This window comes from Haemaphysalis longicornis, unplaced genomic scaffold (genome assembly GCF_048455015.1).
Source record: "Haemaphysalis longicornis isolate Haplotype H1 unplaced genomic scaffold, Haemaphysalis longicornis Haplotype H1 scaffold_4, whole genome shotgun sequence".
NCBI classification, from domain to species: Eukaryota; Metazoa; Arthropoda; class Arachnida; order Ixodida; family Ixodidae; genus Haemaphysalis; species Haemaphysalis longicornis.
The window spans coordinates 48,771,760-48,794,713 of NW_027526361.1; the positions used below are offsets into that span (position 1 = coordinate 48,771,760).

A 22,954-nucleotide genomic window follows, 5' to 3' on the forward strand; every position below is an offset into this window, starting at 1 on the left:
AGCCATAGACATTTTCGCTGTACGTTGCAGCAGAGTGCACTGGTGCAAACCCGTGTGGATAAGGATGCACAATGTGTCAGCTGACATGATCCAACCGCAAACAGAGCTGCACCGAACTGCGTGGACGGATGCACAATGAAACTTGGGACAAAAGGAAATCTTCAACGCAATGCCAGAGGTCAGCTGTTACGCGTCCCACGTCACGCTCGCACACAAACGGTCCGGCTCCCCGTTGCACACAATACGGAGGTGCGGGCCTCCAAGGGGAAGAAAATAATCAGACAGCAAAAACGTTTGGAAGCAAAAAAGAAGGATGAAAGAGAAAACGACAGGAACTGGCACCCCGCGGGCGGTTGTGCGAAAATAAAATGTGACTCGTGCGAGGGGAAAAAAAAAAAAGCAAGAAATGCGGGCCGCCAGGGCCAGGCTCACGCCAATGAGTGCATTGAAGAGACTGTGAAAAGTGGGGTCGCACGGAAATCTAAAGGGAAAAAAAGCGAAGTATAAGGATGGCAAAAAGACGTAGCAGCTGGCGCGCAGCGGATCACCGCATGCACAGCTCTTGAGATGCGCGAGATAATACAATCTGCATGGAAGAGCCTTCGATCGACTGTGTCGTTTGAATAACAAGTAAACAGGGTTATGAAGACGATAGAGGCCAAAGAAGTTATGGTGTTTGGAGATTGATCAAGAATGCGGAACTTGGTAGCTATAAGCCCGAAAATTTGACAACTGGTGTTTTAGTACATCATCATAATCATCATCATAATCATCATCATCATCACAAATAATAATAACAATAATAATAATAATTTCTACGCCCATTGCAGCGCATAGGTCTCTCCCATGGATCTCCAATTATCCCGGTCCTGTACTAGCTGCGACCAATTTATCCCCGCAAACTTCTTGGTTTCATCTGCCCATCTAACTTTCTGCCGCCCCCTGCCATGCTCGCCTACTCTAGGGATCCACTCCGTTACCCTCAATGACCAACGGTTATCTTGCCTTCGCATTACGTGCCCCGCCCACGCCCATTTCTTCTTAATTTCTACTAATTTGTCCTTAAGACGTGTTTGTTCCCTGGCCCACTCCGCTTTCTTGTCCCTAATGTTACACCTATCATCTTCCCTTCCATTGTCCGGTGAGTCGTCCTCCTAAGTTCAATCCCTTCAGTGAGCCCCAAATATATATATATATATATATATATATATATATATATATATATATATATATATATATATATATATATATATATATATATATATATATATATATATATATATATATATATATATATATATATATATATATATATATATACAGAAAGATAGGGCAGCAGTCTACAACGCCAAAGGAGGCATAGGGGTGTGGTGGTTAGGCTCTTTTCTTTTTCACTACGGTTAATGAAGTAAACATTTTTTTAATATACAGAAGAAAGAAAGAAAGAAAAACACGCGCCCAGAGTGGGGACCGAACCCACGCCTTTCGATTACATGTCAAATGCCTTACCAATTCGGCTATCTGGGCGACTGTGTTCTCCTTCACTTTCTGGGCTATTTATATTTACTAGAAGTGTATCTGACGCTTGAGGGTGGTAGCCAGCTATATATATATATATATATATATATATATATATATATATATATATATATATATATATATATATATGTTATAAGACAGAATTAAGAATTGGCAGTCGAGAAGACCTCGGAAAGCAAAGGGGAGGACGTAGTAGCTCAAGATAAAGAATTTGGAAAATAAGAAAGTGGAGAAAAAATGCCCGCCAGGTGGGATCCGAACCCACGACCTCCAGAATACCGGTCTGGTGCGATAACCACTACGCTACCGGCGGGGATACTTTAGCCTCCACTTTCTGGGGTATTTATGTTCAGGTGTTTTTGCTTCCTGCGCTTGGGGGTGGTAGCCAGCGCCACTCGGACTACTCGGGGTGAAGGGGAACTTCCTTTTAACCCCCGGGCCGTGACTCGAGCGTCTACGACATGTCGAGAGTGGTCGACTAGCGTTAAACCCTCTTAAGCTCCATATGGCACCAAGACTGCCAGAACAGAGGCCCTCGCTATGCTTCTTGACTGCCAATTCTTATTTCTGTCTTATTTTCAACGAGCCCCTCATTTCCTATTCTGATTCGCTATAGATATATTATATGCATATACTGAGAGAGTCGACGAGAACGCTTGAGGTCTGCTTTATTTGCGAGCGCCGGGCACGGCCATGAAAGAACAGCAACCGTTCCTGCAGCGGAGATGATGATCACACGTCGAGAAGGAAGATGAAAATGAGATGACGATCACGTACAATGTCGAAACGTCAAAGAAGCATAAAAGGGATATTGGCCGCTCCCGTTGCTAAATTTCTCGTATGCCAAGTTTACGCTCGCAATACATATAGACAAAACACGCAGGGAAATGCTACCTCAAGGGGAGCCTCAGGAAATATAGAAGTATAAATCTAATGGCATCCCCCTCTATCGGGTTTCTTGGAAATGCGGTTCATGCGACGCACTTGTGCAAGATAGCTTCGATTTCGCTTTCGACGAGGCCTATTCACTCCATTTTTTTTCAGACCCTGGAAGGTCTTATCAGTGCCGATGTATTGCGAAAAACTTTCGCAAAACTGTTGGCGAGCGGCGACTCCTTGCAATTTCACGTGGCAAACTCCACTTGTTACGGAGGCTCCTTCAACATTTCAGAAAAACGGCATCAAGGTGAGGATAGTGTTAGAAGGAGGGGGAACTTTGGTACAGGGCCCAGCAAGGCCCAGCCTTTCACACTGTCCAGTTGCACGCCGGCACTTGACAAGGCAATTTAGTTTCACCCCAAACTCACTTTCGGTTCCTCAACGCCGACGGAACACGCAGGAAATACTCAAAAAGACTCCCGAACGAAGCGTGTTGGGAATTCTGATATGAAAGATGCGCCTTATCGCACTACGCGTATTGTATACGTGACGCTGCTGCCAAAGAGACATGCTCGTCCAATTTAGAACCGAAACCAAGCGGTGCAGGGGAGCGCTTGCAGTAAATTTTTTACGCTCAATCATTGCTCCTTCGCCGCCTCGACACAGTGCGGCCGGTACTTCGAGATGCCTCTATCAATCTTCCTCTCGATAAAAATACGGCGCCTTTCTTGGAACGCCTCGGGTGTTCTGTTTCTGTTTGCGTGTTTGCGGAATGCGGATGGTGTATGGAAAAAAAAAAGACGTATCATAGCAAAACTCTGACAGAGAAAAGTTTATAGCGGTGTGGTCAGGAGCGGGAAGCCGAGACGAAAGGAGAAGCTCGCCCTTGAAATCATGGAAGCCTCGAAAAAGTCTGCATTTCAGCTCGCTTTCGTCCGGTTCAACCTGACGGAAAAGAAAACGCACAGTCTGCGATTTCCTGGAGTTTTGGAAGCAGAGAGAGAGAGAGAGAGATAGATTTTATTGAATTTGGAAGAGCACAGAAAGGTCGACGTGATGATATCAGCTCTGGCCAGCTATTCTGTGTGTGTGGAAGGAAACGGAAAAAAAGAGCGTGGATAGAGGTTGAGAATACGGGTGATAAAGGATACGAATACGGGGGATAAAGAAAAAAAGTGGCCGTATACAAAACATGCCTGTACTTATACAAGCTTACAGGAAAATTAGGTGAGAAGGGCCTCGTGCATGGCTGCACTTGCGGGGCATCATCATCATCACCACCACCATCATCATCATCATCATTTCTAGGTGCCCAACAACAGCCAATGGCCTTAAGTGGTGGTGCACAAGATGAAACATACAAAATTTAAAGCAAACACAAACAATTTAAATATGTAGCCTGAAACGAGAAAAAATAAATAGGAGAAATAAACAAAAATGCGATCAGTACACTTTAGTCAAAGCAAGCTTAAACAAATGGAAATTGTTAAAAATGCCAAGGTGACTTGCCTTTTCATTGTACAATCTAAATAATCTTTGCATAGGAGAACAAGTACAACTGATCACAAAGTCAATATGGTCACAAAGACCGTTCTGTCCATCTGAGCTCCAACGTACCCATTTTTATTCTGTGACGCCGTTACGTGACAACGGGATACCGTGCATGGCTGATCAACGTACGTATTCAGGCATCAGGCCAAGTTGCTTAGATTCTTTTTAGCTCATATAAGAGTAGCTATATCTTCAAATAATCAACAACTTGAATAAAGGATGATGTGCTTGTCTTGCTTTCGTAATAGCATGACCCTCTGTTTAATTGATTCGCATGTCAACTATCCATCGAGGCCTGTGAAATTGCTTTATGGAGGGCCACAAGTTTATGAAGATACGCGGCGTGATCGAATGAAACCAGTTTTTGCCGCGTCACGTAGACCGGCGCTCGAGTTGGTTGGTGACGTTGCACTTACTGCGAAAAGCGCACAGCACAGTACGAGCGAACAATACATTATTGTCATCCTGAGTACGCTTTGTGTAGGACACCATTGGAAACATGGCTGGTGTCAAAGGGAATCGATCCAATGTGGAACGGCGAGGGCTGATCCAGTTCACAGATGATGAAGGGCGTACAAATTCACCGCCGAACGCTGGTGATATAGATGTTGACAAACGTGTATCGAAGACAACTGGATGAGTGCGAATATTTTGGCAAGGACGTGAGAAAACGAAAGATGTCCCACGACCGGACCAGAAGCACGATGGGGGGACAGATGACCATTGTGCCGGATGCGTTAGCGCCGAAAGTGTGTGAACTTCTGCACCATCGAGCTTGCCGTCTAGATATGTCGCCATATTACTTTCCTCTGTTTCGGTTCATTAGGAATGCTTTAAACGAGCGACGATCATACTCAAATGCGGATGTCACGGGTATGGTGATCAAATGGTTCAAGGAGAAACCATGGATCTTTGGAAGAGACGGGTGGCTGCTTGTAAGAAAACCCGGTGCATCTTGCTTTCTTGTATATAGCTTTGTTTAGGTCTACCACGTCTACTTATATACTTTTTCCGTTCGTTTTATAAAGGCACACGAACGAATTTCGATTTATTAAACCTTGTATAACGCATAGCGACCCTTATCCGATACCCGAAGGAAGTCAAATGCCACAAAATAAATCCACACAGTTTCGTCAAACTTCACGGGAAAAGAACAATTTGTACCGACCTTGTGCCCCAACGCTTGACCACGGTGACTTTAGCGTAGCTATTCCAGCTAAACTACCGCTAAAGCGGAGAGGATCCGCAACTCGAAACAACAAAATATTTATGCGACCGAATACATCAAACAAACTCCAAACGTGGACCGGAAACGTCACCGTATCCAAAAGCCATCGGGTAAAATAAAAATGACGATTCTAAAGTGACCGTCATATAAAAATCTCCATCTTACATTTGAAAAAGTGCGGGGTGAGGCTTGCTCCTCGCGATGCAATTCCTTTTGCAGCGAACGATGAATTCATGCGGGTGTACGCAACGCACATGTAGCGTTGACGCTGCTTCTCCCAATATCCTTACCTCCACCCGATACGGCATGGGATATCGGATCGGCCGTTGGTTGCCCGCGAATGTTCGATTTCATGCACGCATTTTTCTTCCGTTGCCTGCTCCACACACACAAAAACCTTCCCGCATATGCTGGGGTCCGTTGGGCCGAACGGTTACTCTATATACACATAAAACGGAAGAGCGATGGAAGTGGTTTCAAGAGCGAGGCTCTTTTCTTGACATGACATTAGTGCTCGACAAGAGCGGCCCCCAAAATATTCCTCGTCGCCGAGAGCTGCGTCCTTGGTCTCGCTCGCGTTTCATCCCTGCGAGCTCCCGAAGGAACGATTCCAAGCTTCCCTATTCCCGACGCAGCATTGTCGGCAACCCCCCTCCGGGAACGCGACCCCGACGATCGGTAATTTAACAACGACTTTCTTCGAGAATACAAGGCAGCGAAATGGAAAAAAGCGCGCGGCGGGCGGACTAGTCCTTGTCGAGATTTGGAGGCGGCGAGAAGGTCGCTCCATTTGTCTTTGCAATCTTCTTCGTCGCGAATTCGAGAAACGCAATGCAAATGGGCTGCGGCAACTTCCATCAGACACAAACATCGAATATACGACGGCTGTTCGTCACTTTTTATTTCCTCAGAAGCTGTATCGCTTTTTTTTTTTTGCTTTTCAAAAGCTTTAAAGAAACGACTTCAGTTTGGATAACGACTTCTTTTCTTTCTTTCTTGTGGTAGGTTTCAAACTGCGAAACCTAGCTGACTGAGCCTTATTTTATGCTCGTACTTAAAAACTGCACCAGGGTACTTTATGATGGGTTTTTCTTGCTGTGGATTGGGATAGCACTTCGCAGTCTCGAGACTGATTCAGCACGGAAGAAGGGAAGTTCACAAACGGCTGCGCTAATATTTTATTCGAGAGTTAAAAATCGTAAAAAAAAAGGCATCGCTATCTCGGGACTCGAATGTGCTGCCAAAAAGTATTGTGTTTCTCTTCCTCCTGTAATGCATCACCTCTATCGACTTTATCGTCTTACATTAGTTTCAAAGAGTGGACGGGCCAAGCAGTTGGACCAATACAGATCCTCAGCGTCGCTCTCATCGAGCTCGGCAAAAGCGTAAACGACGCCAAGCTCAAGATGCGCTCATTGAGCCCGAAGTTGTGGGTAAACTAACTTACAAAAGAAATATCCGTGCTCCCGCGCCCTACTCAGCGCTACGACTATCATTGGCCTTAGTGAGCCGACTTTAAATTTTCTCATAAGTATTTCTGTATTAACGAACATGTTTAATGTTTTTCACTCACGCCCTGCTCGAGCGCTACCTTAGTGAGTCGATTTTCAATTTCTTTTAATTATTTCTGTATTAGCAATCATTTTAAATGTTTTCTACCCACAAGGGAAAAAAATGCATCAGACTTGGGCGTTACTTTAGTGCCAAAACGTTACAGAATCTTTTGTGTTGCCAGCTGAGCATCTCGCACACACAACTTCGCTTGCCTTGCAACCGCAGCTCTAAACTAATTCAGTATTCCCACGTTTGTTAACCCGGAGCAGGTTCGGCGGGTTAAGCCACATACAACTTTTTAATGATAACCTGAAAGTGTTGTCATAAGACGTCTCAAAATTCAGAACGTTCGGGGCTTAACCATAAACTTTTGCCCACCCAGTCCTCTAAAAAGGTGAGAAAGGGGCGGTAAAGTCGAACTTCGTTACAGCGAACACTGATATAGCGAATGATCAGATATAGCGAGGTAAATGCGAAGTTTGTTTGGTCACGCTTCATTTAAATGACCCCTGTTCTCTTTATAACGAATTCGAAACATCGAGAGCCGCGTGATATCGGCTACAACAAAGCAATATTTGGTTTCCGCGAGGCTCAAGGCTCGACAGCTAGCATATTAAAAGCAAAATTTAAAGAAAAGTGGGACAGAACAATCATTTTTTGGTAGCTTGAAAAACTGCTCAAGTAGAAAGACGCTTTATTGCATGGACATCGCGAAAAACTTCATTCCGCTCAGACTCTGAAAAGCCACTCGGCGAAGGCCACGTCCTCCTTCAAGTAAATAAGAACGCAGGACTGTTTTGCCGAGCGAATTTGGTTATGTCATAATTTCACGATCTCACGTTGCGGTATGTTTAGTTTGAGATGCAACAAGGAGACAGATAAGGATTGCCTCGTTTATAGTGGGTTCGAAGCCTAGAACAGTGCGTTTTTGTAGCGTAAGCTACACTGGCCGAGGTTGAGCGGTTTCGCGTGTGCCATGAAGGGCCGTTCTGCGCAAGCGCGAGAAGAATTGGATTGGTTTGGATCGGATCGGATTGGCTTGGATCGGCCTGGATTGCATTTGATTTGGATTGGATTGGATTAAATTGGATTGTGTTGAATTGAAATCCAATCCAATTGGAGTACGGTTGCTGAACCATAGCTCACGCTACGTATATCCTGGCATAGCCGAGCTAAGCCACTGCTAATTTTTATATGTAATTGTTGCGCGAGCCAGACTGCCGATTTATTACAGCCGATTTTTACCTCTAGGGTAAACTCGAATATAGAATATATGGAACTAATTTACTGCCCCGATACTACTTTGTTATACCGAGGTTCGACTGCATTAAGGGTTCAAGGTGAGTTCACCCGCTGTATGAAAGTGCAAACACCATTACCTGGAATTTTACCCCATTATCGAAAGCGTAAATGGTGGTGACAGACTGAACACCTTCTGTTTTTCGTAGGGTGTTGGAAGGGTGTGTCAGGGGACAATAAGTAACTAATTGATTCAATCCATCATTTCATATTAAGAGGGATTTTTATATTCTGAACCCCAATTTTATATTGAAAAGTTTTTGGAACTTTTCGTACTGACCTATTTATGCACACTGCGGTCCGGATACCTTATATTGAAAATAGCGCTAAAGCGTTTAATTTTTGCAACGAGCCTACCGAATTAGGCGAATGAGTCTCTTTCTATGACTACAAAGCAAGAAGAGCAGACACTTTCTAAATAAACGTAATTACATATATACTCGTTCTCCCTCTGCGCTTTGCCGATTCTTGCTTTGTCACAGTGTTGTGCGTATTCAGTGTGGGAGCAAATCGGCAAAAGAACGTCATTATCCTTGTGTGATTTGGGGTTTTGCGATATAAAAATGTGTGTAAACCAAAGTGCGTGTGTACAGCATCCAATGTTTTGCGTTGGCGCATCTTCTTGTGGACACCCTTTTCCAGCCAAAACGCCTTTAGAATGTGCTTGCCATAGGAAAAAAATACTTGCACCATTATTGTGTAACAAGGTTAAGTTCTCGAACAAATAATAACTGGAAAGATGTCCGTCAATCATCGCACCTCGACGGGATCTTACTTACAGACTTCGTCGACGGACGGTGATAGGAACAGCGTGATGGCCACAAGCAGAACGCTGGCCGTCAGCAGAGCCAGTGCCACAAGGACGACGGCGAAGACGATCCTACGTCGACGACTCTCCTTGTGGGTGACACCCGGCGCCGGCGCCAGGCCCACTTCGACCGCGAACAGTTCAGTCATCGACGTCGTTTGAACTATCCGGCAGCTGCCCCCGAAACCGTTCGCCCTTCCCAAATTGTTGTTGCACTGGGCGCCGCCGTAGTCAGCAGAGGCCAGAGTCGACCCCGAACCTGTCTTGTGCGGTCCCGTCTCTCTCTTGGAGCTACCGCGGCGTACTTCTTGACCATTTCGAAGGACGACCAAGCTGCGAGGCCTCGGCCCTTCGCTGCTGGTCCTGCGCACAGGTTGCCTGCCCTTAGTCGACGAGCTCTTGGCGTTCTCCCTGTCGGCAGCCGCCGATGCTGAACGTCGCAGACGTCGCTGTACCCTGCGACTATTGCTGTTCGAGCCTCTCCTGTTCCCTGGCGCGTGAGGCTTTGCTTGGTCGTCGGTGAACACCTCCGACTGGACGGACGATCGCCGGTGGGATGTTCTTCCCTGCCTGTGCGTTTTCTGTGTCCGACGGTTCCGTCCGCTACCGTCATGGCTGCCCGGACTGCTGCCGCGGCCGGCGGCCAGGCTGTCCAGGCTTCCTGAACTGCCTACTGCGTCGTCGGTCTTGAGTCGAGTGAGAGCCGACCACTCTTTGCACTCCTTGCGGCGGTTCTTGGAATTATGGTGCTGTCCTCCGGAGCCCCTCCTCCCGTTATCCATCACGATACCGTGTTGCTTGCACTCTCGCGAACGCAAGTCGACGTCGCGTTCAGTGGGTCTGCTGGGATGAAGCCAACACCTCAATATACTCCTGCTGCGGCCAGAACTTCGTCGTTTTCATAAAGAAACGAGTGAGCGGAATCTGGAAAGAGTGCCACTTGGCTCATAGTGGACTCGATTCTCGGCGCCGTCAAGTTATCCGTTTGCAGTCAGAACCGAGCCCAGCGTTGTCACTGCCTTTCTTGCAGGCTCACATTTCGATTGAGTTCGTTATCAGCAGGCGTGCGAAGCACAAACATCGTCTAATTTAATCACTACTTTCGATTGACGGTGGCCCTTGGCGACGCAGGCGTAGGGAGGGCGATCGAAAAACGAGATGTCGCCCTTCGCGCGCCGCGTGCAGCGCACGAGAGAAGAGGAAAACGATATTTGAAGTCTGCCTCACATTAGGCGAGTTATCCGCACGTCACACTTCCCACGAACTCGCTGCCACGTCGACCTTCCCGCAGCGGTCACTCTACGTCCAATGCGCCCAGCTCACCGTTCACCGTTCGTCGTTCATCCGGTATTCCACGGCCGTGATGTGCAACAGTCAGTCTGGGCCCGAGCCTGGCACGAGCGGCTTCATCGCGACTCGGGACGTCACAATTGGGAGGAGAAGGCGAGGGAGACGGGGCCGCCAGGGGTGACGAGCGGCCGGAGAGAGGGGAAGGGTCCGCGGCTCGCGCAGACATGAAAATGCTCGCTCCCTTCTCCTCTCTCGGGGCTCTGCCCTCGCTCTCCGCGGCCCGGGACGGACCCGCCGTCGGGAACACGGTAGAACAGCCCGCGCGTATATACAAACAGGAACGCGTGCCGTAACAAAAATCGAAACGAAAGGACGTCAGCGCGCGCGCCAAGTTGAGGGGGGGAGGAGGTTTCGCCAAAGGGGAGCTCCCGTCTCGGCGTGCGCAGCTTTCTTCTATTCCGGGACTGTTCCCCACCGCGCAACTCCCCTCTCCTTCTCCAGTCGTCGCCTACACCGCCGCCGTTACGTAAAGAACGGTTCAGGATTTTTCCAGCTCGTGCGTTTCTGCGTTTACCGCTTTAACGTGGGTGCCCAGCTCGGCGTGTGGCAGAGGCACGCGCGCGCGGAGCGTACGTGCTCGCTCCTCGGTCTCGTGTCGTTGAAGAGCGATGCGGCGGCCCGAGGTGTGCTGAGAAGAAAGCGCCGGTTCCCGTGGAAATAAACTTCGGGGAGGGCGGCTGGGGGCCGACGCTGCCGCCACGCGAGCTGGCACGCGCCGCCAGCGTGTCTGTTGCTTCGCCCCGTTCGATCGGCGATTTGTTCTCGGCGGCCGCACCGAACCGGGTGCCTCGTTCGCTCCGGGGCTACAGGCGCGCCCGGGGCCCCTCGTTGTTCGTTTCGCGCAGCGCGGGTGCTTTTGTTTCCCCTAGGTTCCTCGGGGGTTCGGAACAGCGCGACTCGTGGTACCGCCGCGCAGCCGGCGCGCGCTCTTTGAGCCTGCAAGGAGCTCCCAAGAAAACGAGGCCTCTGGGGAACGGCGAGCGCATTTTGGGCAGGCTGCAGAGGCCTTCGTTGTAGTTCGTGGTAACAGATATTAGGGTACATGGAGCGGGTGCAGCGGTAATGCAGCCTGAACTGGAGAATTATACTGCGCTCAGTGAGACGAACAAAAATGCAAGACATTATGATGTGGCCGCCTAGTGGGCTTGAGTTTCGGAGCTAGAAAGGGCGGGACACGGTGGGAACACCTCAAAGTAAACTCCCGCACTTAAGTTTCAGCGGTTTTCTCAGCTGGGTTACGAATTTCTAAGCGGCGAATATGCTTGCGGGTCCACTGCGGTAAGTAGAGAAGACGAAGAGAGTGCGCACCATTCGTTATCGAAAATTTTGGCTTCGTGGGAAGAGGAAAGCATGGACGATGTTACTGAATCTGCCAATCGTCAGGTGATGGTTACAGATAATTCATTTTCTGCCGCAGCATCATCCTCTCGCGACGTCGACGTGTGGTCTCACCCATAGAGTTTCATGCTAATATATGCTAAAGGGAAATCTGGCGCCACTGTCTAGGGAAGCCCCGCTTCGGCGAGCGTTCCGTCATGTAGCGGGCAGGCACGTTCCACTTGTCCTTGGCATGTTTCATGAACAGGCTGAAAAGTTTGCTCTGGCCGCCAAAAAGCAACAATATTACTGTAAAAGATTATTCAAATTTGGTTTGTATTTATAAAATTGAACCTTCAAAAAGATTAATTTGTCAGTAATTATTTAGAAGTTTCATGTACGATGAACAAGAAAAAATGTTACCCTTTTTTGTTGGTTTTGGCTTCGAGACAAAAAAGAAGCCGTATGGCTAGCTAAGTCAAGTAGGCGAGGAACGTCGCCAGCGGAAATGGCGCCGCCCAGGGCGGCCCGCGACAGCAGCGACAGATTTCCCTCTAGTATATATTAGTATGAAGCTCTATGGTCTCACCCTGGCAATAATTCATGTTGTAGTACTTTCCAGGAGAAATAAAATGAACAAGACAATTGGAGGTGTGCAATACGAGCCGCATTGAGAGGTGAAGGTACCGATGGGGGCGAACAGGAGGCTTTTGGTGATGGCTAGAGAGCGGAGCGAGCTTCAGAGGGGTCTGGTGATGTGGTGACGGATGCGGCCGCAAAGTTCACAATCAAGTTCAACAGCAGATCTTCAGGAGGATCCTGGCGATGTCGAGCGGGCGGAACGAGCTTCCGACAGTGCTTTCCACGGGGGTGGTCAAATAACGACGAGCGTGACCGCCAAGTTCGATAGAAAATTCAACAGCAGATCAATAGAAGGTCCAACTAGGATTTCGCCTTCACCTTGTTAAGAAGTTCTAAGCGTCCCCGCAATTTTTTTCTTGTGAGAGTCCGTGGCCTCAGTTGTGAATCAGAGTAATGCGCCCTTCTTGTTCTCCAAAAACGCACCCAAGGCCGCAAATGACAAAACCTCCCAGACCCCGAATTAAGCTTACATGACACTCCCATCCTAACCACCTTACCATTCGCGTTCTTGGCCCCACTATGTATTCGGACGGCGCAGACATTTCCACCATCCGTCACAAGGCACGCTACACCTCATAAGACGCATTACTGAGCGTTCACAAGAACCTAAAGAAAAAGACCTCGTGCACCTCATCCAAACCCTTTTACTTAACCGCATCCCATACGGAAGCCCATACTTGGCTCTCAAAAATAGATAAATCTAAGAACTCGACGTCATCATCAGCCAGGGCTATAAATTACCACTAAGGGCTCCGCCCGACCACATCCACTGACAAATCTCTTCAGATGGAAATTCTACAAAACTGGGATGAACTTCGCGAGGTCCATCATGTTTTTTTTCCTTCAGAAAACTTTTTATTTTCGCAAAGAAAGTCTAAGGGTACGGGGACAAAAGGTACACATAGGCACCTGACTGGGTCCCCGCTCCCTGTGCAGACATCAGCAGATTGAACCAGACTGAACCAGGTTGAACGGCCGAAGCTCACACACTGGCTTCCTAGGCTACCAGCTTCCTGTTATCTACAACCCCCGCCAACGCGTCCCACTCGAACTGGGCCTATTTCTCCGTCGCCCCAACCCCCGAAAATAGGCACCCCGCTTACAATCTAGGTTGCCGACAAGCAGGTGTCGGAATTATTCGCAAGATGCTTCTAGTTAGGCCCCAAGACATCCGCTACATTGACGCAGCCAAATATCACAGTAAACCAGCCTTCGCGGTCGCCATAGTAGACCGCAAAAGAAATGAACTGGCTTCCACAACAGTAATCGACCAAGACTCCACAGCCGCAATAGAAATCGCCATAGCCCTCGCAGCCACTACAGCTCAAGATTTTCTCACCATTGTCGCGGATTCTCAAGCTGCCTGTCGCCATTATGCCGCCGGCCGCACCCTTAGCCATCCGCATTCCAAAATTCATCCCTCCCACCTACCTCTACTATTTGTGGACCCCGGGACATGAGTCTCTAGAGGGGAATGAGGCGGCTCATGCCGCCGCCCTCGCGCATGTCTACCGAGCGTTTCCCTCCAACACTCCAGCGTACCCATAGGAAGAGTGCCGTTCTGTGCCTCAAACACACAAAGATACCCTCCAGCACTACCGCCTCGAACACCGCACTCTAGTCCCGCCTTAAGTCAACTTTACTAAGGAAGAAGCCACCACCCACCGCCGCCTTCAAATCAACACGTACCTAAAAGGCACCCTCCTCCACGCCATCCACTCCACCTCAAGGAGGTTGTATAAAACCTCCTCCTCCTACTCCGACACCTGCAAGTTGTCTCTAACCATGCACACTCTACCACATGATCTGGGCGTGTTCCCATACTCCTTCAGTAACCTCCATTACCTTCCCCATCCATGACTACTGGGAAGGCATGCTAGCCAACCCGGAACCCGTTGATAAACTTCGGCTGGTCGAAAGGGCCCGCCAGGCAGATACCGCCCAGGGACTTACGAACTGGAAAGACCCCTCCCCCTTCCCCCGTCGCCGTAGGTCTAGAAATTAACTAATTTTTGGCGCAAACTAAGTTTACTCCTTCTCTTAACCCTCGTTTTCAGTTCGTTTTCTAAACGTAATTTGAGTCTGTACGCCTTCTTCCTTGCTTGGGTTTTTTCTGTTATGTTTTTCTTAGTTCATAACGTACAAAGCTAACTAGTTACCTCGCACTTGGGTTTAGTAGATAACCGGCGCTCCCATGCAGATCATACTTTTTCGTTTCAACCCTGATTGAATTGCTCGCTAACGGCCGCGCAGTAAAATCCGTTTGATCACGTTTTTCGAAAGAACGCAAGAGAGTTTGAGCTGAGGGCTTATCTCTCCCGTCGATCCTTGCCCCGGCAGCATTATGATCGTTTCTTTTTCGCGCAAAATAATTTCGAACGAAAATATTGAACGCGGTGCAACGAACGCGGGGCGCGATTTCACCCCCATTTTTCACTCCGCGTGCTCTCTTGCCCTTTTTTTCGGAGTTAAAAATAGCGAGTAGATCCAACGCTCCAGATCCGACACTCATCGGAATTCCGAAAAGCGGCGCTCCGGCATCGCGTGAGTCTTTCTCATCAGCAAGAGTGAAGGCAAGCACGCCGTTTCGGGACGGGTAATGCAGGCACAAGACCCGGCAGTCCCTTTTTAGGCAAGCTCGCAACACAAGCAAAATGTTGGAGCGCGGACAGGCCGTACACGGAGCAGCTCTTTGCGCTTGCCCGGAGGCGAGCTTTCCCGGAAGCGAATGCTCTTTTGCGCTTTATTGCTGCCGCTACCCGCGTACGCAATTATTCCCCGCAAGTTTTACGCTGCGCATTACGCTGTCATTCGTCGGAAAATGGCTCGTTCGCGTCGAAGCGAGAAAAGACGAGAAAGCTTTTTTTTTTTTTGTATTGCCCCAGGAAGTGCTTCAACTTTCATGTATCCCCCAGTCTTGAGACTGCACGACGCAGCACTGGGAATGCAAAGTTTTTCGCGGTGTGACGTTCAGCGTTTTCTCCTCTGTTCGCCGTGGCTTTTAAGCAACCAAAGTCACACTTTTAAGTGTCCATTAGCCGAGTTAAGAGTCTGACTGGGAGCAGCAAACAAACAAACAAAAAAAAAAAAACCAAGAAAAAATCGGACCGTGGAGGGAACGGAAATGCATTTTGCTGTTTGTAGTGAGCAGCTAACGGTACTGATACTTCGTGTCAGTGCTGCACAACCGGTGACAAGCATGATACGGCCGGACGGACAGAAGAAAGGAAGAAAAAGAACAGAACAGGAAAGGTGGGGAGGTTAACTAAAGGGACGTCTTGTTAACTTCTCTTGGCCTGGGGAAGGGGCAGAGGGGGGTCGATAACCTGGAATATAATTAGAAAAGAAAGATAAGGACGATGGCCGAACGGAGGCAAAAGGAATACTGCGGCAAACGGGGCAAAAATGGGTTGAGAAGGAAGAAATAATAATTACAGGAAAAGTGAGGAGGCTAACCAGGGAACTCTCTGGTTGGCTACCCTACACACGGGGATGGCGATATGGTAATTGAAAGGGAAAGGAAGGATCATGGCATTTATTAAAAGAGAGAAAAGCAGAACAAAAATAAAAAAAGGAAATTGTAAGTACAAAGAAAAGAGCAAACACGAGACAAAAAGAGAAAATGCGGAAAACGTATACGAAACGCAGCCGCAATTTATGTTGTGATCACTTTCAACCTGCTCAAACTGCAATAAGCTTGCCACTGTTTTCGCCATACGTACAGCTGCCGTCATAAGTAATTGGAACAAGGATTTGCGAATATCATAAAGTATTTGTCTTACTCCCTTTATGACAGCCGTTACCGGTTTTCAGGAAACGTTTTTTCTGTTAGAGAGGACTCCATTAGAGAGGACCAACGCAGCCAGGCAGTTTCCGCAAGAAGAAATTCCTGTAAATTTACGAGACCGTGTTCCCGTTGCTCTTGACGGCACTTGTACGTTTGCAGCAAGCATGTAAGTACTCGTCCCGGTAACGGAATGGGTTAGATTCCGTGCATTAATGAAACAAGTTGTTGTCTGGAAGGGGAAAAGAAAAAAAAAAATTGTCAATGGCGAATTGCGTCGAAACGTGATAAAGTAACGGCTGTTTTTGGCCTCCTTGTGAATTGTGCGCTGTTTCGCCATCATATAGACTATAACTAGTACTGGCAAAGAGCTGATAATTTAGAAATTCAATTTAGAAATTCAATTGCTTTTGGGAAATATTTAAAGACACAGCCCGTTTGAAAGCTATCGTCGACCTTAAAGTGCAGATAAGAAGTAATTTCAAGCAACCGCGTGTTGCAAGACAAACCTTTTCTGAAGCCGCGTTGATCAGTAAACCCATTATATTCAATATGGCTGAAAATGTGGATTGCCATATGTTAAGAATTTGCTGTGTAAGCCGAGAGATAAAGTGGGCGATGTTTACGTGGCAAAGTTTTGTCCTAGTTTTGCGAACTGGCCCTAATTTACCTATGTTGGTTGTTCGGTCGGTAGCGGATCAAATTATAAAGGCTGGAAGAAAACATCATATAAAAAAATTACTTGAAAAAGGAGCGCTACCCAATTTTTGGCACTTCTGAGCTGTTATTGTTGATGGTAGCGGAAGGGGACACTGAGATTGTGTTGAAAACGATTAATAGCAGTAATTATTATTTGTATAGATTGCATGTATCCCGGATAGCGTTCATAAAAGCGTTAACAGCTAAAATGAATTTCAAGGGTGAATAAGGATTTGAGCAACCTGTTTAATGCGGTGGGATTCCTCAACAAGACGTTGTTTGCGTCACGTGGGGAAAAGTTTTTTCTTTCCAAAAATATTTAGGATTAAATTTCAGAACAGAAATAACGACGCGAGAAAATGTTTATTTGTGGCAACTATGTACTTTCTTCCATTTGTCTGTTGTCTCAAAAACTTCCTTCTATTTGCAAGCATAGGCACGTGCCCGTTCACTAAAACAGTTATTTTTCAACATTAAAATTAGGTAGTGGTATTCAGTGCTCTGACAATCAAAATGTGGCATAAATATGTGATAGAAGGTAGTTGAAGCTCCCTATTAATAAGTGAAAAAGAAAAGCTTCATGTATTACCAAGTTTGTTTGGTGATTATGGCAGTAAAAAGTACAGAAACTTTAAATATTAGTTTGAGTACATCCCAAGTCAGAATTTATTTAGAAGGGAGAGGTCGAACGTCACGTGCGGTGGAAGGGGAGAGAAAAAGTATAAAGTGGATCTTCTAAAGTCGGCTTCATCTTTAAGCCTCCTTGCATAGCTAAGAAGACATTTTTGTCAGCGTCGGTATAAGCTGTCATATAAAAAATATGGAGGCCATAGGGCCTGTTTTATTTCTTAATGACTTTTTTTCCATGTGCTGAAAATTGTTGGTCTACGTCCTTCTGTCGCCGGAGACAATCTGATGGATCCAAGCCATAAACGGCTTCGCTGTAAAAAAGATGATAAATTTGGGGCATGTTTGGAAACAGAATGAGGAGGTAGGCCATTAATGTTAAAAAAATTAAAATCTCCAAGAAGGTAACTGAAACCCAGAGTACACCGCGAATGGATTCAGTAATCCTGCTTCGAAATTTCTCCACATAAGATGGGTTAATGTCAAATATACGATTTCAAACTACTTTTAGTATGCTACCAGAAGGTGCAAAGCACTTAACCCAAACAATGCCAGTGATGAATATAGACCAATGGATATAGACCAATGGCATTCGAGGGAAGATTCTTATTTATTGTCAGCCTGGCAGAACCGCCTTTTTATTTATGCGATCTTTACAATATACGACGTATTTACGCTCATCAATTAAGACGTTAGGGTTAACGACGACCAGGAAAAGCCAGGTTGCGGTGGGGGCATTCTTGAATTACGGTATTAGTGTCTTGTAAAAAAAAAAAAAGAGCTCAGATGCTCACGTTTTGGTAGTAAGCTCCGAGCATCAGCCTACATTTCTTTATATACTTTCAGTTCCTTGCATGCGTCAAGAAATCGGACTATCGCAGAAGAAGGCTCCTGAAAGCTCCTGAAAGCTACAAAATCATTTAAATTTTCTCTTAACCTAAACCGCTTATCCACGCACTTTGCAAAGAATGTCAAGTTTACTGAAGTGTTTATTTTAACAGCGGAGCGGTTGTAGCTGGCCATAATGTCTGTCGCGTAACGTTTAACGCGTTAAAAACCAAGGCTCGTGAGCGCGGGCCTCGCGGTGGCCGCCGACCGACCCCGGTGCACGCAGTGTTTTCAGCAAAAAAAAAAAAAAAAGCCCCGGTGAAAACTGAGAGGAGCGCCTCGCGTTGCCTAGCAACCAACAACGCCACAGCTGGCGCAACACCTCCACAGCTGGCCCAACACCAACAACGTGCTCCACAGCACGTCGCGCATGCGTCGTGCACGTATGAGCCGCCGCTGCGCTCCAGCTGTCGTCAAGCGCTACCGCGCATGTAATGCTCGGTATGAGGAACATGACGATATCGATGCATATGACGGTGACTGCTACTAGCATAGTGCACATCGACGACCGAAGCTGTAAATAAACAGTTTCAAACTTGTACAAATGCGTGGTGATGTGTCCTTCAGTGCTCACGTAGAAAGAAGTCCTTCAGCGTCGCTATAGTGCAAGCCTGGTGCGACTTAGTGCCCACTTCACCAGTTTTTTTTTCTTCTATTCTGTCAACATTTACAATTACAGGACAGCCTGCCGGAATGTGAAGACTTACTCAAGCGATCGAATGTACGAGCGTCACTTCTTCTCCTCGGATGACACAGTGCTCCATGTTTCCGTGCACAGCCGCGTAGATACGGGTAAGTAAGCGAACGCGGACGGCTCGTTTTCTCCGCACTTACGGCGTCATACTGCTCTTCTAGGATGACAAGCATTTGCTCGGAGAAGGGATACCTCGGAAGATTGCGCGGAGCGCGAACGGGCAGCGAAATCTGAGTTCGTACAGACAGTGGAAGGACCAAGATGAATCTCTAGGCTCGGATTTCTCGATGTCGTGAAAATACGAAACCAGGAAACGAGATCATGGCACCTCGCTAGTTTAGCTGAGTCTTCTTTTTTTATTGGTGATTCTACTTGGCCAGCCCACGACTTTCTTTTATGCACTCTGTTGCATTTAGTCCGAACCGAGAAAGTGAGCTTGATACTCGGGGCAAAGCAACATGCCCAGTCTCAGAGAGCGTGTTCAGAAAAGAGTTATTTTGGATTCTTCGGGAATGTCAACAGAAATTTCATCATGGTGGAGAGAGAGCGTGGTCTGGCGAGAACGCCAGGAAAAAAAAAAAGAAAAACGGAGTGGACGAGCACTGTCTAACAACTGGAATTTACCGAAAACGAACAAACATTTATACATAAACTAAGGTCGAAACGCGCTCTTATCAGCATCACATCAAACTCTGAAATCGATAAAAAAAAATAAACTTGCTCCTACATTCAGCCACAATGTCGGTTTCAACGAACAAGTTCTTTTTTCAGAAATCTGGTGATTGCATCGGTTCAAAGGGGGCTCCCTATTAGGTGATATTTTATTTAGTAAAGCTGATTGGGCTTTGGATAGAGGTTTGTCGGGGATGGTTAAAGTTTTCAGATAGGTCAACGATCTTCCAGTGTATGTTGAAAGGCGTTCCATTCACCGCAGTACTGCGGACGTCTTGAAGGTATTTAAATAGAAGGATATGGGGTTGAAATCTACCTTGGAAGCCATTAAAGAAACGTGTATCCAGTTTCTATACGTTTCGATAAAATTCGGTCAAAACCATGTGGGCCAGGATTTCGCACCTAGATCAGTAAAACCTTCGTTGAACTACAATTCGTGCTTAAGTAAACTTGTAAAAAACTCAATAGCATTTTCTAGCCTTCGTTCAGCGTTGTCGAAACCGTGCGTACGCTCAATAGACTAAAGTTTTAAGGAGCAGGTAAAAAAAACTAAAGGAAGCAGGTTTTTCAACTAGTGCATTGGCGTCAGCATGTAATAAGCTTGTAAAAATTACAAAAAGCTGCGATAAGACTGGCGCACGGCAGGAAGTAGAGCAACAAATGTGTACGCTGTCGCTCCGTAAATTCACGGGACCCCTCATAGGTCAAGAAGAGCAGCTTCCGGATATGGAGTGCAAGCTGCCATCTCGGCACCAAATAAACTAGGTAGAGTATGTGCCTTAGTAGACAGAAGGAAGCCAGACACAGAACCCTGTAGTTACGACAAATGCTTTGTTAAAAACAAGGATAAGTATGTCCCGTGTTGCGTTTGGGCTGTCTACAAAATACCGTTTTTATGTGGACCGGCAAGCGTTGGTCGACGAGACAGTGTTTAAACGTGCGTTTAGGAGGACACTTCAATTCCTTGAAGGGAACACCTACATTTCGTCTGTCGGATTACTGTCATTCGTGAGGAGCCGTTTTTATCGATTTTAGTGTTTGTTTGATATGTTATAATGATGAGGGCGCATGCGCAGTCTTGATGTTATTTTATGTATAAATGTTTGTTTGTTTACAATAAATCCCAGTTGTTAGTCAGCACTCGTCCTGTCCGGTTTTTTCCCTTGCGTTCTCGTCAAACCGCGTTGTTTCTTCAACATGTCGCAATACCAACTCGCCCCACTTTCCACCCTGCTGAATAAATTTCAACCTTTGTCCTGGAACTTTCGCCTAGTAAGCACACGTCAACATCACATCACAATCAGGGGTCCCGTGTTCACCCTGGACGTTTTGAGTTTTTTTTTAGGTTCTCAATCGAGCCGTGGAACCCACAATAATATTTTTTTAAATTTTGGCCCAAGCCATCAACGTCACCATCTTAAAGATCACCCCTTTTCGTACAATTTCTGTTTTAGCAAAGGTAATGCGCTAACTGGTGCTACAAGAGTCAGACTAATTTGCACTGTCTGTTACAGTCTGTACATTTAGTTCTTTGATCGTCTATGTTTCAATATTTCTTTACCAGCCATCACTTTGACCGACCCTAACACCACTTTGGCCGACACAAATCGCTTTTCCCGCGGTTCTGTCTGGGACACCTGTGTCATCAAAATTACAACCTTTCCTTTTAAGGGGGCGGTTAAAAACAGGATGGCCGGGAATTTCAAGTTGTTGGAAGGATGGAAGCATCGCTAGGGGGTACTTGAGAGGTAAACTGCCCGCGTATTGTCTTTTGCAAGAAAGGGGACGATCCGCTGTTGCCTGTAATCAAGAGTTGGAACATGATGGCGCTTGTCATTGCGTCCCTCATTACAGCGGTGATTATGATGCGCGCCGGCGTATTCTTTCAACACTACCGCGCGAGCATCACCCACACAGTGTGTCAGCGTCTTACACACAATGCAGAGGTGAACCCGACGGGAAGGAAAAAATTTTGCAGAAATTCAGAGAATTATCCACTAATTCTTATGCCACTTGTCTTGAGTGGGAGTTTTTTACAGCCAAAGTTATTGGTTTTTCTAATCCTGGCCGACCAATTATCTTCATTTACGCTCTTATAACGATTAGAAGTGGAACATTCGCGAAATCTGCATTATTGTGGAAATGGCATGCGTTACGTTTGCGATTTCCCGTATTTTTTAAATATTTTTTTTATTTTTTAGTTTTTTGAAATTTCGTCCGACCAACTATCTCCATTTACGTTATTATAACGATTACATTTGGAACTTTCGCTAAATCTGCATTATTGTGGAAATGCAGGGCGTTACACGATTCGCAGTTTCCGTAATTATTTGATATATTTTTTATGTTTTAGTTTTTAAAAATTTCGTTCGACCAATTATCTCCATTTGCGTTATTAGAACGATTATAGGTGAAACTTTCGCGAAATCTGCACTATTGTGGAAAGGCAGGGCGTTACACGTTTTGCCAATTTCCGTAATTTTTTATTTTTATTATTTTCATTTTTTTTCTTCAAAATTTCGTGCTACCAGTTATCTCTATTTACGGTACTATAGCGATTACAGGTAGAACTTCCGCGACATCTTCATTTTTGTGGAAATGCTGGGCGTTACATGGTCCTGGCCGTGGTGCTACCTCTGCAAAGAATGGTACACATTAAAAGCGTGTTTCCTGAAACCAGTTGGGCCGTCATGACTTTTCTTCGTACATAACTATTCTCCGTACATAGACGTACGAACAAATTCTTGCTCGGTGCGACAAAAGCTGCGAGTTCCTTGTGGCTTCATCCGGGCCATTTTGTGAGAAAAGATGCCGATGCTGGCCAGCGCTTCTGTTTCTCCAGAGCATTTTTTCCCTACCTGATGTCCAGATCGGACACTCCATAACTTAAAAAAGGCCATAAAGACAAAATACAAGCTTTGTTAATCAAAAAGACTACTTTATTCCCATAACAATGATATGATACCAATTTTATCACGAAATTCAAAGCAATAAGAGAGATATGAAAGAAAACATACGAAACAGTGGCGGCTCTACAGCCACTTTAGGGTGATTTCGCTACGACATCACATAATCTTGTTTGTGCGCTTGGAGACTTCTGGCCTAAGCCGCCGGCAGGGAACATGGCTGTGAAATCGTAGTGGGGCCTCTGGTACCGTTGGATCGCACCCCTTGGATGCGAACCTGCCGTTAAAACACTGATAAAGTATTTTTATCAGTGCCCACATTATGTCCGTGTGGCGCGAAATTTGAAAGTTCTTCAATATTTCTTGCATCTTTTTGGTAAAAAACAAAACAAAAAACAAAACAAAAAAGAAACGTCTTTCATAGCTGGAATGTAGCTGAGCGGTTTTTCAAAGGCTGCTAGTTCAAACTTTAGCAAGTTGCATTTTATCTTCATGGCCCCTGTGAGTTCAATCTGGC

The 22,954-nt window shown here is 46.4% G+C and overlaps 1 protein-coding gene across 2 annotated transcripts in view; it reads right to left on the reverse strand.

Moving 5' to 3' along the window:
- The window catches only part of LOC144178664 (uncharacterized), a 170,801-nt gene that overhangs the window by 16,200 nt on the left and 131,647 nt on the right, over positions 1-22,954 (reverse strand). Inside the window, exon 1 of one of the 2 annotated variants that reach the window (XM_077706672.1) lies at positions 8,830-10,436. The exons of the other annotated variant lie outside the window; for it this stretch is intronic. Coding sequence (XP_077562798.1) covers positions 8,830-9,640 — 811 coding nt within the window. The 5' untranslated portion in view covers positions 9,641-10,436. Of the gene's footprint in view, positions 1-8,829; positions 10,437-22,954 lie in introns of those variants that run through there. 2 annotated transcript variants of the gene reach the window in all.